At 42.1% G+C, this 15783-nt stretch overlaps 1 protein-coding gene across 1 annotated transcript in view; it reads left to right on the top strand.

Annotated features, from left to right (window-relative positions):
- Nucleotides 1-95: 95 nt before the first annotated feature.
- The window catches only part of RAB1A (RAB1A, member RAS oncogene family), a 36416-nt gene continuing 20728 nt past the window's right edge, over nt 96-15783 (top strand). Inside the window, exon 1 of the mRNA XM_002709837.6 lies at nt 96-310. Coding sequence (XP_002709883.1) covers nt 288-310 — 23 coding nt within the window. The 5' untranslated portion in view covers nt 96-287. The remainder of the gene's footprint in view (nt 311-15783) is intronic.

Consider the following 15783-nt stretch of genomic DNA (forward strand, 5'->3'; position numbering starts at 1 on the left):
CTCCTTCCCGGCATGCCACGCGCCGAGGCCGCCCTCCGGGCCGTGTAAAGACCCCTTGGTCCGAGGCTTCCCTATTTCCTGGTTCGCCGGCGGCCATTTTGGGTGGAAGCGATAGCTGAGTGGCGGCGGCTGCTGATTGTGTTCTAAGGGGACGGAGCGGGGGAAGACGTTTGCTCTCCCGGAACAGCCCATCTCATTCCTTTCCTTCGATTACCCGTGGCGCGGAGAGTCAGGGCGGCGGCTGCGGCAGCAAGGGCGGCGGTGGCGGCGGCGGCAGCTGCAGTGACATGTCCAGCATGAATCCCGAATAGTGAGTGCAGGAGAACACCGGTCGGCTGGGTCGGTGGGCCAGCTTGGGAAGCTTAAGCGGGGCGAGGAGGGCTGGGGCAGGGGCGCAGGCATTGGCCCGAGGGAGGCAAGGGTGACGGGGCCTTAGAGGCTTGAGGCCGGGAGTCGGGCCCCATTGTCTGACGGCGGAGGGGCGGCCGGGGGGAGGGGTCGGCCGGAGAGGTGAGCGGCCCGGGCCTCGGCCGGGTCCGCCTCAGGGCCTGAGTGCCGGGCCGCTGCGGAGGGCCTTGGGGCGTTGGGCAGTCCGGTGGCGGAGCGGCCTGAAGGGTCAGCTTCCTCCGGGGGCAGTAACTTTGGAAGGGGCATTTGTTTTTAAGAGGAGGAGAAGGGTGGGAGAGCTCCCCCAGAGGGCACTGTCAGACCCCGCGCCCGCGCTCTGCGGAGCTGTCAGGATCGCCGGGTTGGAAACCAGCTTTACTTGTAAAGCCTGAGCTTGCTGGTTCCCTGTCGTGCCACCCTCCCCGCCAGGTTGCAGGTAATATGGATGCTTCTCGGGACTGCGTGGGATTGAGGGCAAGGAGCGGAGAGATGGTGAGCAGCGATTTAAAATGCTTAGTTCTCGTTTGGAGTTATCTCCTGGAGGAGTTCTTTAAGAACTTGCCGGGTCCATCGCCCTCCCAAAGCCCTGGACATTTGGGAGAATTTGTTGTTAGAGGACACCTAAGTCATTTTGTCTTCTATAGGTCAAGGGAGGGAGAAAAAAAAAAAACAGAACTAAAACCAAGGGTACTACCGAATTGGACAAGGACTACTGTCAAGTTGAAAGAGAAACGAGTGGGACCTATGGTAGATCGTGTAGGTTTTGGATTACCTACTTGAATGCTTGTAGATAGGGAATGAGCTTCCATGACGTGTCATGAAAAGTTAATGCATTTCTTTTCCTTGCTTACTCAAGAGGTCACCACAACAGATGTGACACACCTGGCACTTTTCCTGGGAACTAGTGTTCACTTGCCTTGGGGAAGAGTTTAGTTGAGTTCTTTATGGCCCTTAAGAAAAAACACTTCCTACAGTTTACATATATGTAAATTAATGAAAAGTTGATAATTTAATTGGTATTCTTCAGCGCCGGAAACCTTTTCAGGAGGATTTCTAAAAGCAAAAATTAGTATTTGTCCCAAAAGTTTTTTTATTTTTTGCTTTGGTCAGTTACTGGTAGACATATCCCCCTGAAAAGTCAACTCTTCAGTTTAGCTGACTGTCATGTGTGTGTCACATGACTGTTGCAAAACGCATTCTGACTTCAAATTTTGTAATATTGTGGTTTGATGCTGAAATATCTTTTCGTACTAAACAGTAGCTATACGATTTTACTAGAATTTCTTACTTGAAAAATTTGCTATGTTGGCAATTTTTTCTTTATCAAGGGCTCCGAGGACAAAGTTGGTGTTACGTGGTTAGCCCGAGTTGATGTAAGGTTCCTAATTAGTGTTTATCCTGGAAGCAGTAAAGAACATGAATTTTTGGATTTGCCACTATATGGAGATTTTTTAAACCTCTGCTGTTCAGGGAGGTTCCTATATTTGCTACATATGTTTAGTACTATAAATAGACCTTGAAAATTAATTAGTTGAATGAGATTTTGAGAAATTACTCAGCTTCAGAATTTGTTTCTCCTTTTGTAAAATAGGATAAATAGGAGTCATCCTTACCAATGTAGTGGTGAGATTCAGATACTTCCAGACGAATTTGGAAAATGGTAAGAACATTCTTTTGGAGGTAGAAATCATTTTCCTGTAAGGCATTCTGATAGTGCTAGGGTTTAACAGTGCTATGGTTTTATAAGTTCCCCAAGGAACTTATAAATGGAATATAGAATGTAGATTTTTTTTTTAGAATGTAGATTTTATGCATATCAAATGTCAGTAGATATAGCAAGTTCCAAATATGCAGTATAGATTGGAGCAACAGGATTTCAGAGGAATGTAGTGACTTTGGCTTGCCCATTGGGTTTTGGAAGACTCTGGAAAAGAAACCTGTAAGGATGTTATTAGCAGTGAGATTTGGAAGAGCAGAAAGGATCGAGGAGGATTTTTCCAGGGGCAAAAAGGAAGGATGGCCAATAAATGGCAAGGACTATAGAATTTAAGTAAGTGTACTGTCAGATCATCCTTTCTTTTAAGAACTTTAGATTAATGATCTCAACAGAGTCAAACTTAGAAAATCTTTTTATATTTTTTTCTGGCATCTTGTTTGCCAATATCTAGCCTACTGTATTTGCATTCTGGACTGTCTATTAAAATAGTCCAGTAGTTTGGGAAAACCTTTGCAAAAGTGTTAATGAAAATATCTTAGGGTGATAGTAAAAGATGGCTATTTTAGGGAAGATCGGGGGCAACCAATAATCAGATTTTTTTTTTACCAATCTGACTTCATTGATCTCTTTTTGTCTTTAACGAAGTTTAACATTGTAAGAGTAATTGGAAAACAAAAAAAGAAAGCATTCCTTATTATTGAATACATTTTCTTTAACACCTTGTTCTAAACTTTAAAATCTTATGCTTTCTCTTAATTAACACTTTTAATGGATGAATGTCTTCCCTTATTCCAGGATTACAGAATGGTTCATTAGTTAATGTATCCTCCCAGATATTTCTTAGCTTGCTATGGATTGTTGTCTAATTTATCTTGTTCCTTTTAAAAACCTAAAAATCTGCTGTAGGATGTTGCTGAATTTGGAAGATGTTTATTGGCTGACATAAGATTACCTGTTGGTAGCTATATTTCTGAATGTTCTTTACAATATTTAAGTTTTTATTTTAGGGGTGAGGGGGAAAAATACATCAGTAGTTGAATTTTAAGCCATCCTTTTGACTGCTTTCCTTTATCAAGCCAGTTTGGGAGAAATGACCTACCCACGGTTAACATTAAGGTAGAAAGTTTGGATGATTTTCCTATCAACTACAAACGAAAGCAAGCAATTGGAAGTGCAGTCTGAAGTATGGAAAAAGTAGAACTTTGTTTTTTATGGAAATCTGAAGTTTTTTTTTTTTTTTTTTTTTTAGTGATGTGGTGAAGCAGGCAGTGCTTATTTCAGCATGCTGGTTAAGAAATACTTAACATTATTCTCATACCAGAAGCATTTTTCATAATCCCTTGGCTTCTAGTGCTTTTTTTTAGTGTTAAAAAAATAATTTTGGCTCTCTCATCTTTAAGTAATGTTTTAAGAACAATGCGTGTGTATTTATCTTGAGTATGCCAGTAAACCAAGAAGAAGAAATACAGCAGTCTATTTGGATCAGCTGTAGTCCTGTAATGCAAAACACTTAAAATAATTAAGTTGTTTTTAGCACACACCTCCTCCCCCTTTTAAAAATATGATTCTAGGATTTCAAAATTTTTTCAGTCTAAAAACTTCTTTCTTTTTTGGCATGGTTTGACTTTTTAAATTGACCAGTGCTCTGTTTCATGTAAATCCTTTTTTAAAAACTTAAGTGTTTGGTGTCTGGCATTGTGGTGCAGTGGGTAAAGCCACTGGCTGCCACCATGGCATCCCATGCGGGCGCTGGTTCAAGTCCCTGCTGTTCCATTTCCTATCCAGTTCTCTGCTAGTGTGCCTGGGAAAGCAGCGGAAGATGGCCCAAGTCCTTGGGCCCCTGCCACCCATGTAGAAGACTTGGAAGAAGCTCCTGGCTCCTAGCTTTGGCCTGGCCCAACCTTAGCTGTTGCTGCCAGCTTAGGAGTGAACCAGGGGACTGGTGCTGTGGCATAGTGGGTAAGGCCACTGCCTGCGCTGGTTCGAGTCCCGGCTGCTCCACTTCCCATTCAGCTCTATGCTATGGCCTGGGAAAGCAGTAGAAGATGGCCCAAGTGCTTTGGCCCCTGCACCCACGTGGGAGACCCGGAAGAAGCTCCTGGCTTCGGATCGGCGCAGTTCCTGTGATTGCGGCCAATTGGGGAGTGAACCAGCGGCTCACAAGATGAAAGATCTCTGTGTCTGTCTCTCCTCTCTCTGTGTAACTCTTGACTTTCAAATAAATAAATAAATCTTAAAAAAAAAAAAAAAGAGTGAACCAGCAGGTAGAAGATCTCCCTCTCTAACTCTGACTTCAAATAAGTAAATAAATCTTGAAAAAAAAATCAAACTTCAGTATTTGAAATTTAAAGCACTTTAGTCAGTTCTTTTATTTGTTTAACAATGTCATTGATAAGATCATTTCTGGCTTTTTTTTTATTAAAAAAGTAGCAATTAAAAGTAAGGGTTTTTCTTTCTTGACTTTTTTTTGGTTGGTTTTATGGCTTTTAATGGTGATTGTTTCAAAAACTTAAAAAGTTTAAAGAAAATAATCCAGATTTTTTTATGTCTGTAGACAATCAGCATCTAATTCTTGACATAATTTAAATTTTTAATTGCTGTATACAGTCTCCACAAAGTGCATCTTAAGAGGTTTTATGGGGGCTGGTGTCAGGTAACTCCATTGCCTTTGGTGCCAGCATTCCATATAGGCACCAGTTCAAGACCTGGCTGTTCACTTCCGATCCAACTCCCTGCTAATGGCCAGGGAAAGCAGCGAAAGATGGCCCAAGTATTTGGGACCCTGCACCCATGTGGGAGGTTTGGAAGAAGCTCCTGGCTTTGGCCTATTCCAGCTGTTTGGGGAGTGAACCAATGATGGAACATGTCTGTCTCTTTCTGTCTGTGTAACTCTGACTTTCAAATGAATAAATAAATCTTTTAGGAAAAAAAAAAAAGGGATTGGTATGAATGGGATGATCTTGAGAATCATTTAAAAATAAGAAGTAAAAGTTTTGCATTTTAAAATTTTCTTTTCCCTTTTTATCATAATTAAGTTAAAATGAGGGGCGTTGACTTATTTTTTTAACCATCAAATATGTTGTACTAAAGATGAAAGAGTTACAGAATAAGTTCTTTTTTTCCAACCATCTAGTTGGTTTTTGTTTTTTTTTTTTTTTTTTTTTTGTTTTTTTTTTTTTATTTTGACAGGCAGAGTGGACAGTGAGAGAGAGAGACAGAGAGAAAGGTCTTCCTTTGCCGTTGGTTCACCCTCCAATGGCCGCCGCGGCCGGCGCGCTGCGGCCGGCGCACCGCGCTGATGCGATGGCAGGAGCCAGGAGCCAGGTGCTTTTCCTGGTCTCCCATGGGGTGCAGGGCCCAAGCACCTGGGCCATCCTCCACTGCACTCCCTGGCCACAGCAGAGGGCTGGCCTGGAAGAGGGGCAACCGGGACAGAATCCGGCGCCCCGACCGGGACTAGAACCCGGTGTGCCGGCGCCGCAAGGCGGAGGATTAGCCTAGTGAGCCGCGGCGCCGGCCCATCTAGTTGGTTTTTAAAGAGAATTTTGCTTTCTGAGTGATTTTATTTCTTGGATATTTGGTCTTTTTATTTTGTAACTGATCTTAATACATCTGTGTGCTAACATGTTATATTCACATCCTATTAGTAATTTTTTTGGCTGCAGTTATGTGTATGTGTGTTTTCTCTTTGGCAGTTTTGACTATGCCTATGGGATGGTTTCACTGTTTGTAGTTGCACTAGTTAAATGTCATTTTTGATAATAAAGAATAGCATCTTGGAATGGGTGTTTGGCACAGCGTTTAAGAAACTCACATCTCCTTTTGGAGTGCCTGGGTTTGACAGCTCTGCATCTGATTCCAGCTTTGTGCTAATGTGTTCCCTGGGAGGCAGCAAGTGATATCTTTAGTTGGATCCTGGGCTTTTGGTTTTATCTTGGCCTAGCCCTGGCTGTTCCAGGTATTTGGAGGAGAGAACCAGCAATTGGAAGATCTCTGTCACTCTGCCTTTCAAACAAATTTTTAAAACAGTAGCTTCTTTTTGCTATTGCTAAGGGTGCCTATTCCTGGCTCGCTCTTCTACGTTAGGAAGTTTAGGGTAAAATGAAATGCTTTTTAAGGTTTTGAGATTTTCATGATTTGCTGAATAATCAGCTTTGAATGTTGTAACATGAAGAAAAACAGAAAATGGGTGTAGATTGCCAGTGCATGAGATAATTCAAATGTGTAGCTTATCAGCTTTTTACCAGTCTTTGAACTACAGTTTGGAGTTTTAGTAAGAGATTTAGGCAAAATGCCCAGATTTCCTTAGAGGAAGAAGGGAGTGGTCAGCCTATTTCTCTGTTTTTCCTGTAGAGGGTGGAGCTGAGATTGGTCCTTTGATGTTTGGAATTGAATTTAAGGAAGAAAACCTAGGCCTTGGCTTTTTTTTTTTTTTTTTTTGAACCATCCTGGGTGTTTCAGATTCTAAAGGGAAAATGGTAGAATGATATTTGCAAAAAAAAAATTGGTTCTGAGGAGCAGAAGAACTAACTGTTTGTGGGTTTGTTGGCTGACTTAAACATTTGAGAAGTAGAATACAAAAGAAGTGGGAAATGAAGTTTTTCTTGGTACTTTTGTGACTGGTTGGCTCAGTTGGCTGGAACATTCTGTCCAGTTAGGTTTTTTCTGTTCTGTGTTTATGGATTCTTAATTATTTTTTAAAATATCTGGTGCCAGTTTTTATGTATTTTCATTTTTTCTTTGAAAGAGGTTCCGAGAGAGTTCTTTCATCCACTGATTCGCTCCACATATGCCTGTAACAGCCAGGACTAGGCCATGCAAAAGCCACGAACATGGAGCTCAGTCCAGACTCCCTTGTAGGTGGTAGTAACCCAAGGACTTGAACATGCTGCTTCTCAGTGCATTAGCCAGAAGCTGGATTGGTAAAGGGGCATAGCCTAGACTCCAACTTGGCACTGATATGGAATGCATGTGATGCAGTGTCCCAGGTGCCACTTAACTGCTGTTCCAAAAGATTGCCCCTGTAGATGCTTAATTTTTTTTTTAATGATTTATTTACTTATTTGGAAGCCAGAGTTACAGAGAGGAGGGAGGGAGGAAGATTGAGAGAGGGACAGAAATCTGTCTGCTGATTCACTCCCTAAAGGATTGCAACAGCCAGGGCTGGGCCAGGCTGAAGCCAGGAGCCAAGAAACTCCATCCACGTCTCCCATGTGGGTGACAGGCCTGAGCACATGGGCCTTCTGCTGCTTTTTCCAGACCATTAGGGAGCTGGATTGGAAGTGAAGTGTTCGGGACTGGAACCGGCCCTCACGTGGGATGCTGATGTTGGAGGAGGCAGTTTAACCCATTTTGCTATAAAGTAGGCCCAGATTCTTATTCTAACAAGTAGTTTCATGTGTGCATGTCTTTGCTCATGTGGGAGACCATTCTTTGAAAGCAGGACTTTTAAAAAATAATAGCTGCTGTTGAACAGGTGCTTGCTGTGTGTGCAGCCATTTGGCCAGGTCCTTATATAGGGCACTTTATGTCATTTGCACCTCCAGTTAGTAAGTTTTAAAAGTGAAACAGTTAATTATGTAATCAGAGTTTCCAAGAACAATGTTAGATTTAACATCTCTGAATGTATCCCCTTAGTATAGTAATAATAAATAGAATTATACTTTGTCCTTTCTACTCTGTTTATAGATGTTTTCCACTACTTTGGTTTAGGACAGTTACTCTTAACCCATTCATGGCCATGTATCCCTAGCAGCATTTAATGAACTTACTCCCTATGTACCTTCATACCCATAACGTTTTGCATAGTTGCAAACAGTTCAGGCCCCTGAGATTGTTTATGAAATTCAAGTTAAGAATGCCTGATTTAGGTCGGCGCCGCGGCTCACTAGGCTAATCCTCCGCCTTGCGGCGCCGGCACACCGGGTTCTAGTCCCGGTCGGGGCGCCGGATTCTGTCCCGGTTGGGGCACCGGATTCTGTCCCGGTTGCCCCTCTTCCAGGCCAGCCCTCTGCTGTGGCCAGGGAGTGCAGTGGAGGATGGCCCAGGTGCTTGGGCCCTGCACCCCATGGGAGACCAGGAAAAGCACCTGGCTCCTGGCTCCTGCCATCGCATCAGCGCGGTGCGCCGGCCGCAGTGCGCCGGCCGCGGCGGCCATTGGAGGGTGAACCAACGGCAAAGGAAGACCTTTCTCTCTGTCTCTCTCTCTCACTGTCCACTCTGCCTGTCAAAAATAAAAAAAAAAAAAAGTTTAAAAAAAATAAATAAATAAATAAAAATAAAAAAAAAAGAAGAATGCCTGATTTAGGAGAGTGAACAAAAAAAACTCTGAGAATGACAGATTTTAACCTTAAATCCTGTAACCTGAACTGACTTGATTTGGAAATGTGAGGTGTGTTTGGACATGATTTTATTTTAGTGATCTAGTTATCTTTTCCCCCCTTCTCCTTTCCCTTTCCTGTTCCCCTAATCCTCATTCTCCTTGCTTCCCCTCCTCCCCTCCCCTCCTTTTTCCTTTCCTTCTCTGTCTTCTTTCTTCCCTTCTTTTTTCTGTCTTCCTGCCTGCCTTTTATGCATTCCTTTCTGTTCCTCATTAGGTTACTAATATGTGACATGTTTATAATATAGGTTCCTAAATAAAAGATAAGTTCTTGGAATATTTAATATTCACCTTAAGAACAATACGTAATCCCCACAGTATCTTTAAATCCATATAGATTTGTTAATGTAATATATAATATACTCTTACTTAAGTGTATTGGGAGTATTAGATGAAATTTATAAAAATAATTGATAGTTAAATTTATAAAAGGAGATTTGAAATAACTCTGTGAATACATAATATGAATAATTAGATAGTGTAGGTTGGTGGTGAGCACCTGTTCTGGTGAAGAGCCATTTTATCACTTAGTGAAGCTAATGAAGTCTGAGCTATACGTTAGGCATTTTCACCAAGCTCTTTTTTTTTTTTTTTTTTTAAGATGTATTTATTTATTTTGAAAGAGTTACAGAGAGACATTCCATCTGCTGGTTTGCTCCCTAGTTGGCCTCAGTGGCCAGTGCTGGGCCAGGTCAAAGTCAGGAGTCAGGATCTTCTTCCAGACCTCCCACATGGATGGCATGGGCCCAAATACTTGGGCCATCTGCTGCTGCTTTTCCCAGGCCATTAGTGGGGAGCTGGATTGGAAATGGAGCAGCAGGACTAAACCGGTGCCCATGTGGGATGCTGGCATTACAGTCGAAGATTTAACCTGCTGTGATAAAACACTGGCCCCTTTTTCTTTTTCTTTTTTTTTTTTTTTTAAAGATTTATTTATTTTGAAAGTAAGTTTGAGAAAGAGGTCTAACCAAGCTCTTTTGAGCTGAGCTGACCTATTCTGTGACACAAGTGTTGTAAATTAATTTAAGCAGAGAATCACAGTTTTTCTTTGTATTTGGTCAGGTCCTATGTACTAATTCATAGGCGGTCTGATGCTAGTAGGTTTTATAAATGTGGGTCTAAATATATTTGCTGACATTTTAAACATGTGAGTATGTAAAATAGTCACTGAGGATGAATTCTGATACAAAGAACATAGCATTTGGACTTGGAAACCCTAGATTCAGGGTGCTGGCACTGTGGCATAGTGGGTAAAGCTGCTGCCTACAGTGCCAGCATCCCATACAGGTGCCGGTTCAAGTCCTGGCTGCTCCACTTCCGATTCACCTCCCTGCTAATGGCCTGGGAAGATAGTGGAGGATGGCTGAAGTAAGTCCTTGGGCCCCTGTACCTATAAGGGAGACCTGGAAGAAGCTTCTGGCTTTGGATCGGCACAGCTCTGACCCTTACGGCCATTTGGGGAGTGACTCAACAGATGGAAGACTCTCTCTCTCTCTTTCTCCCTCTCTCTCTCCCTCCCTCCCTCTGCCTCTCTATAACTTTGACTTTCAAATAAATAAATAAATGCATCTTTACAAAAAAACACGCCCTAGATTCAGATACAGAATCACTTAACCGCATACAATTTATTTGAGCTTTTGAGCCTGTTTATCTTTAAAATGCAGTTAGCACCTGGGGCCAGTGTTGTGGTGTAGAGGGTAAACCCTCTGCGTGCGATACTAGCATCTTGTATGGGTACCTGTTTATGTCCCAGCAGCTCCACTTCTGACCCAGCTCCCTGCTAATGAACTGGGAAAAGCAGTGGAAGAAGGCCCAAGGGTTTGGGCCCCTGCAACCCACTTTGGAGACTGGGATGAAACTCCTGACTCCTGGCTTCATCCTGGCCCAGCTCTGGACATTGAGGCCATCTGGGGAGCAAACCAGTGGATGGAATGTCTCTTTTTCTCTCCCTCTCTATCTTTGATTTTCCCATAAATATTTTAAAAAATAAAATAAAATGCAGTTAGTACAACCTAAGTTCTTAGTCTCGAGAGTAAACTGGTATATGGAAATTATTTAGCATGAATATTTTAGGAAAAGATGTTAGAATATTTGTACATGGCAGGTGCAGGTGGTTTTGATTTAAAGTTTTTCACATTGTTATCTACATTCTTCCTTCTGTACCTTAACATTTTCTTGTAAAAAACTTTTTCAGTTTTCCCGTGGCTGTATGTACATAGCTAATTTCACTTTGGAAGAAAATTAGTTAAGAAAATAGCCCTTTACCATCAGATTATGTTAGGAGTTGAAATTTTTCTGTTGCTACTTGTTTCTGTTACTTGCTTGTTTCAAGTTACAAAGCATGTATTCTGCTGCAGGTACTTAAAAGTTGATTAAGAAATGACTCCTCAAACAACCATGATCAGTATAACAGTTAATGATTGTCAAATATTGTGATAGGTTTAAAGAGTAGGATGGCATAACATAATGCCGGAGAAGGGGTCTGTGATAGTCCTTGGTTAAGTTTTATTTATGGTGCTTTAACTGAAGAGGTACAGCACTGAGGACTATGCAGGACCGTTGATACTGGTCTTGGGGTGGGTTCTACATAGGCAGTTTTTCTTGCTACCAGCCCAAAAGTTTACATGTGTACGTTATTTTTGCTAATTCTCGCAATAACTGTGGAAAAAGTGTCTTACTTTTAGAGATGACAAAACAGATGCAGAGGGGTTAATGATTTACTTGCCTAAGGACATTAAGAGTCAGAGTAAGTGGCAGAATTGGAATTTTAATTTAAGGGCCTGTGATTTCTCAGTCTAGGTGTGCTGTTTCCACTTGACTTCATTTGGTTACTTCTAGGAATTTAAAATTCAGCCTCATAATTAGCCACTTACATATTTTATGGTTGTTTTTTTTTTTTTAAAAATTCTTGATTGGCGAGGTCTTTTTTTTTTTTTTTTATTTTGACAGGCAGAGTGGACAGTGAGAGAGAGAGAGACAGAGAGAAAGGTCTTCCTTTTGCCGTTGGTTCCCCCTCCAATGGCCGCCGCTGCCGGCGCGCTGCGGCCGGCGCACCGCGCTGATGCGATGGCAGGAGCCAGGAGCCAGGTGCTTTTCCTGGTCTCCCGTGGGGTGCAGGGCCCAAGCACCTGGGCCATCCTCCACTGCACTCCCTGGCCACAGCAGAGGGCTGGCCTGGAAGAGGGGCAACCGGGACAGAATCCGGCTCCCCGACCGGGACTAGAACCCGGTGTGCCGGCGCCGCTAGGCGGAGGATTAGCCTAGTGAGCCGCGGCGCCGGCCGATTGGCGAGGTCTTTTTAAAAAATGTTGAGAGGGGCCGGCCCTGTGGCACAACAGGTTAAGCTGCGGTCTGCAATGCTGGCATCTTAAATAGGCGCCAGTTCAAGTCCAGCTGCTGAACTTCCAGTCCAGCTCCTGGGAAGGCAGTGGAAGATGGCCTTGTGGGAGACTAGGATGAAACTCTGGCTCCTGGCTTCGGCTGACTTGTTTTGGCTTTCTGGGGAGTAAATTCTCTGTTTCTCCCTCTCTCCCTGTAACTGACTTCCAAATAAATAAGTAAATCCTCACTGTTAAGATAGGTTTGTGAGGAACACAATACGTATGAATCGGTCTGGTCTTCATCTGGTCTGTTACATCTTGTATTGGGTTGATATTTAAAGCTTGTGTAGAGTTAAGTTAACCCATTAAGTTCCAAGTTTTCAATTCTCCAATTATTTCAGTAACATTTACTTCAAGGTTACCATAACCAGTATACTTATTGCTCAATTTATTTGTTTACTTATTTTATTTTTATTATTTTTTAAAAGGTTAACTACTGTGTTTTTGTTTTTAAATATTTATTTTATTTATTTGACAGAGTTACAGAGAGAGGTAGAGAGAGAGAGAGAGGTCCTCCATCCGCTGATTCACTCCCCAAATGGGGAGTTTATTGTTAATTATTTTCATTTGAGTGACGGAGAGGAGGAGAGACAGAGATCCTCTGATTCTATCCCCAAAATGTTCACAGCATCTGGAGCTGGGCCAGGCTTAAGTCAGGAACCTTGGTGGAACTTTTTTCAGGTCTCCCACAAGTACTTGGGGCCATCATTTGTTGCCTTCCCAGAAGCACTACCATGAAGCTGGAACTGAAGGGGAACAGCCAGGAACTGAACCAACACTCTGATATGGGATATTGTAGCTTAACCTGATGGGCCATGACTACCCCTCAAGCCATGCTTTATTTTATTTAAATTTTTTAAGATTTATTCATTTGAAAGACAGAGACAGAGGGAGGTTCACTTACCAAATGACTGCTTACATCCAGGGTTGGGCCAGGAACTCCATGCTGGTCTTTCATTTAGGTGGCAGCGACTCAAATTCTTGAGCCATCATCCCTTGATTCCCAGACACATTAGCAGGAAACTGGATTGGAAGCAGAGCAGCTGGGACTCACCTGGCACTCTGTATGGGGTGCTGGAATCACAAGCAGTATGTTTACTGCTGTGCTAAATATGTGTCCGCACATTATGTTTTCTGTGTTGCTAGTCTTTGGGAGTTGTGATTTGCATAATCATAGTACTTAGACCTCTTAGCTGGCAATTTTGAAACTTTTATACTAGATCTTACTGTTCAGCTGTTTGGTTCTTTGTCACTCATCTGAACAGAAGCTTTGGATAAATAGCTTGAAAGGTTTGGTCTGTAGCTCTGGGAATTTTACATTACCTCATGGTTTGGAAGGAGGAAAGAAAATATGAATTGCCATTTGTTTTGCTTCTATAATGTGCTAGATGTTTTAGACATTGTTTTTCTGATATGTCCAATTGGATAGCAGTTGGTGCTAATCAAATCTTTTTACAGATGAGGAAATTGGCTTATGATGGAACTTGCATTGAGATCTTATAACTAGTGTGCAATAGAGCCTGAATTCAAATATGGGTATTTCCAGCTCCAAAACAGATTTTGAGAGCTTAGGATGTAGAAAATTAGGTCTCTTCCCCCCCCCCCCCCACTGTTTATTTAAGCAATTATTTAATTAATTTAAGACTGTACTCTATTTGGGGTGAGCATTTGGCTCAATGATTAGTTGCTGTTTGGGCATCGAAGAGTGCCTAGTTCAAGTTCATCCTGGGCACCAGTAGGTGATAGCTTAAGTACTTGGACCCTTGTTACCAATGTGGGAGACCTCAGTGGAGTGCCCTGGCTCCTGACTTCAACCTTACTCAACCCTGGAGAGTGAACTGACAAATAGAAGATCTCTCCCAGTCAGCCTATCTCTCTCTGTTACCTCTGTTACTGCCTTTCAAATAAAATGGGGTGGGGAAGACTGCCCTTTTTGTCTTTGTGTCACTTCCTTAAGTACTATACCAGAGCTCCCTGCCTTTTCAGAATTCCAGCTTTGAATTTTTGAAATGTTCTGAACAGAACCATAATGGAATCTAGAAAATTAATGTGCTATATCTAAATGTAAAAAAAAAAAAAAAAAAACCAACCAAAAACCTTGCAATATTAATGGCTGTCCATGGGGACAGATTTTTAAAAATTACTTTTTTTTTTTATTTGAAGAAGACTGTTGTCCTTTAACGTTCTTGGCAGTTTGGTTATATGAACTGTTTATTTTGACCATTACATTGGTTTGGTCCACATCTAAATGTTTATTTAAGAGGCCTCTGCCTACAGTGCTGGCATCCTATATGAGCACCAGTTCATGTCCCAGCTGCTCCACTTCTGATCCAGCTCCCTGTTAGTGCTCCTGGGAAAGCAGCAGAAAATGGCCCAAGTACTTGGGCCCCTGCCACTGTTGTGCGAGACCTATCCCAACCCTGGTCGTGACCATTTGGGTAGTGAACCAGTGGATGGAAGATGGATCTCTGTGTCTTTCAAGTAAATTTAAAAATGATTTGCTTAAACTTTTAATTTGTTATAAAAGTAATATATGCTCACTGTAAAATTCATATGCTATAGGGGCTCATGCAGTAACTAGAGTTTTTTACCTCTTACCTCCAACAAGGAGTAAATATTCCAGCCTGAAAGTTAATTTTTTGTTGTGTTGTGTTCTGTGTGGAGCATATTCAGACTGAGTGAAAAAGAAAAGTAAATGTCAAAAAAAAAAAAAAAAAAAAGTAAATGTCAAGCTCAGTCATTGTAGCCCAAGTTTTTTTGTTTTTTAAATTTTTATTTCCTTATTTGAGAAGCTTAGGGGAGAGAAAGGGAGAGAGCTTTTGAGAGTGTATGCTCCAGAGAAGAGCAAGCAAACCTGTGAGCTCCCATCTTCTGGTTCACTCCCTAAATGCCTGCAAGGCCAGTGGGGTGGCAGAACCAGTCTCCTGTGGGGGTAGCAGAGACTCAGTGATTTGAGCCTTCACTGTTGCTTGCGGAGTCTGCATTAGCAGGAAACTGCACTTTGGAGCTAGGGTTGGGCATTGAACTCAGGCACTCTGATATAGGGTACAGCCAAACGCCTGCCCCTGCAGCCCAAGTTTTTATTAAACACTGTATTTTATTAAATATTATATACCCAGAAAGGCTATTAGAGTAGTGTGTAGCTTAATAATCTTGATAATTTTTACATTAAATATAATTTTGCCTCTGTATCATACAGTGATTTTTTTTTTTAAAGATTCATTTATTTAGTTGAAAGAATTAGAGAGAGGGAGAGGCAGAGAGAGAGGGAGAGAAGTTTTCCATCTGCTGGTTCACTCCCTAAATGGCTGCAACAGCCAGAGCTGGGCCAGGCTGAAACCAGGAGCCAGCAGGTTCTTAAGGGTCTCCCATGTAGCTGCAGGGGCCCAAGTACTTGGGCCATATTCCACAGCTTTCCCAGATGCATTAATAGGGAGCTGGGTTGGAAGTGGAGCAACCAGGACTTGAACCAGTGCCCAAATGAGATGCTGGAGTTGCAGGTGGCATTTTTTACCCACTATGTCACAATGCCAGCCCCATGATTTTGTTTTAAATTTTCTTAGTGCTTTGCTGTTTTCCTGTGACATTTCCTTTCAAGAAGGTAAAATAATGTGAATTTTATCATGTAAATGATTTTATTCTGGAAAAGATAGTTTAGTTTCCATAGAACTTTTACAAATAGGTATTTTCTGAGGTGTTTTTATCAAAGCTGACATTACAAAGTTTGTATTTTGGAGTACTGTTTGGATGAAAACAGTACTAACTATACACCATAGTCCTCACTTGTAGTACCTTTTTCTTCCTTCGTGTATTTTATCAAAGGGTAGGATGTTGAAAGTTTTGTTAATGTTAGGGCTGGCACTGTGGTGTGGTGGGTTGAACCACCTCCTGCAACTTTGGCATTCCTTATAGGCGCCAAG

This window comes from Oryctolagus cuniculus, chromosome 2 (assembly GCF_051225735.1).
Source record: "Oryctolagus cuniculus isolate XC-2025 breed Fujian yellow rabbit chromosome 2, ASM5122573v1, whole genome shotgun sequence".
Taxonomy (NCBI): Eukaryota; Metazoa; Chordata; class Mammalia; order Lagomorpha; family Leporidae; genus Oryctolagus; species Oryctolagus cuniculus.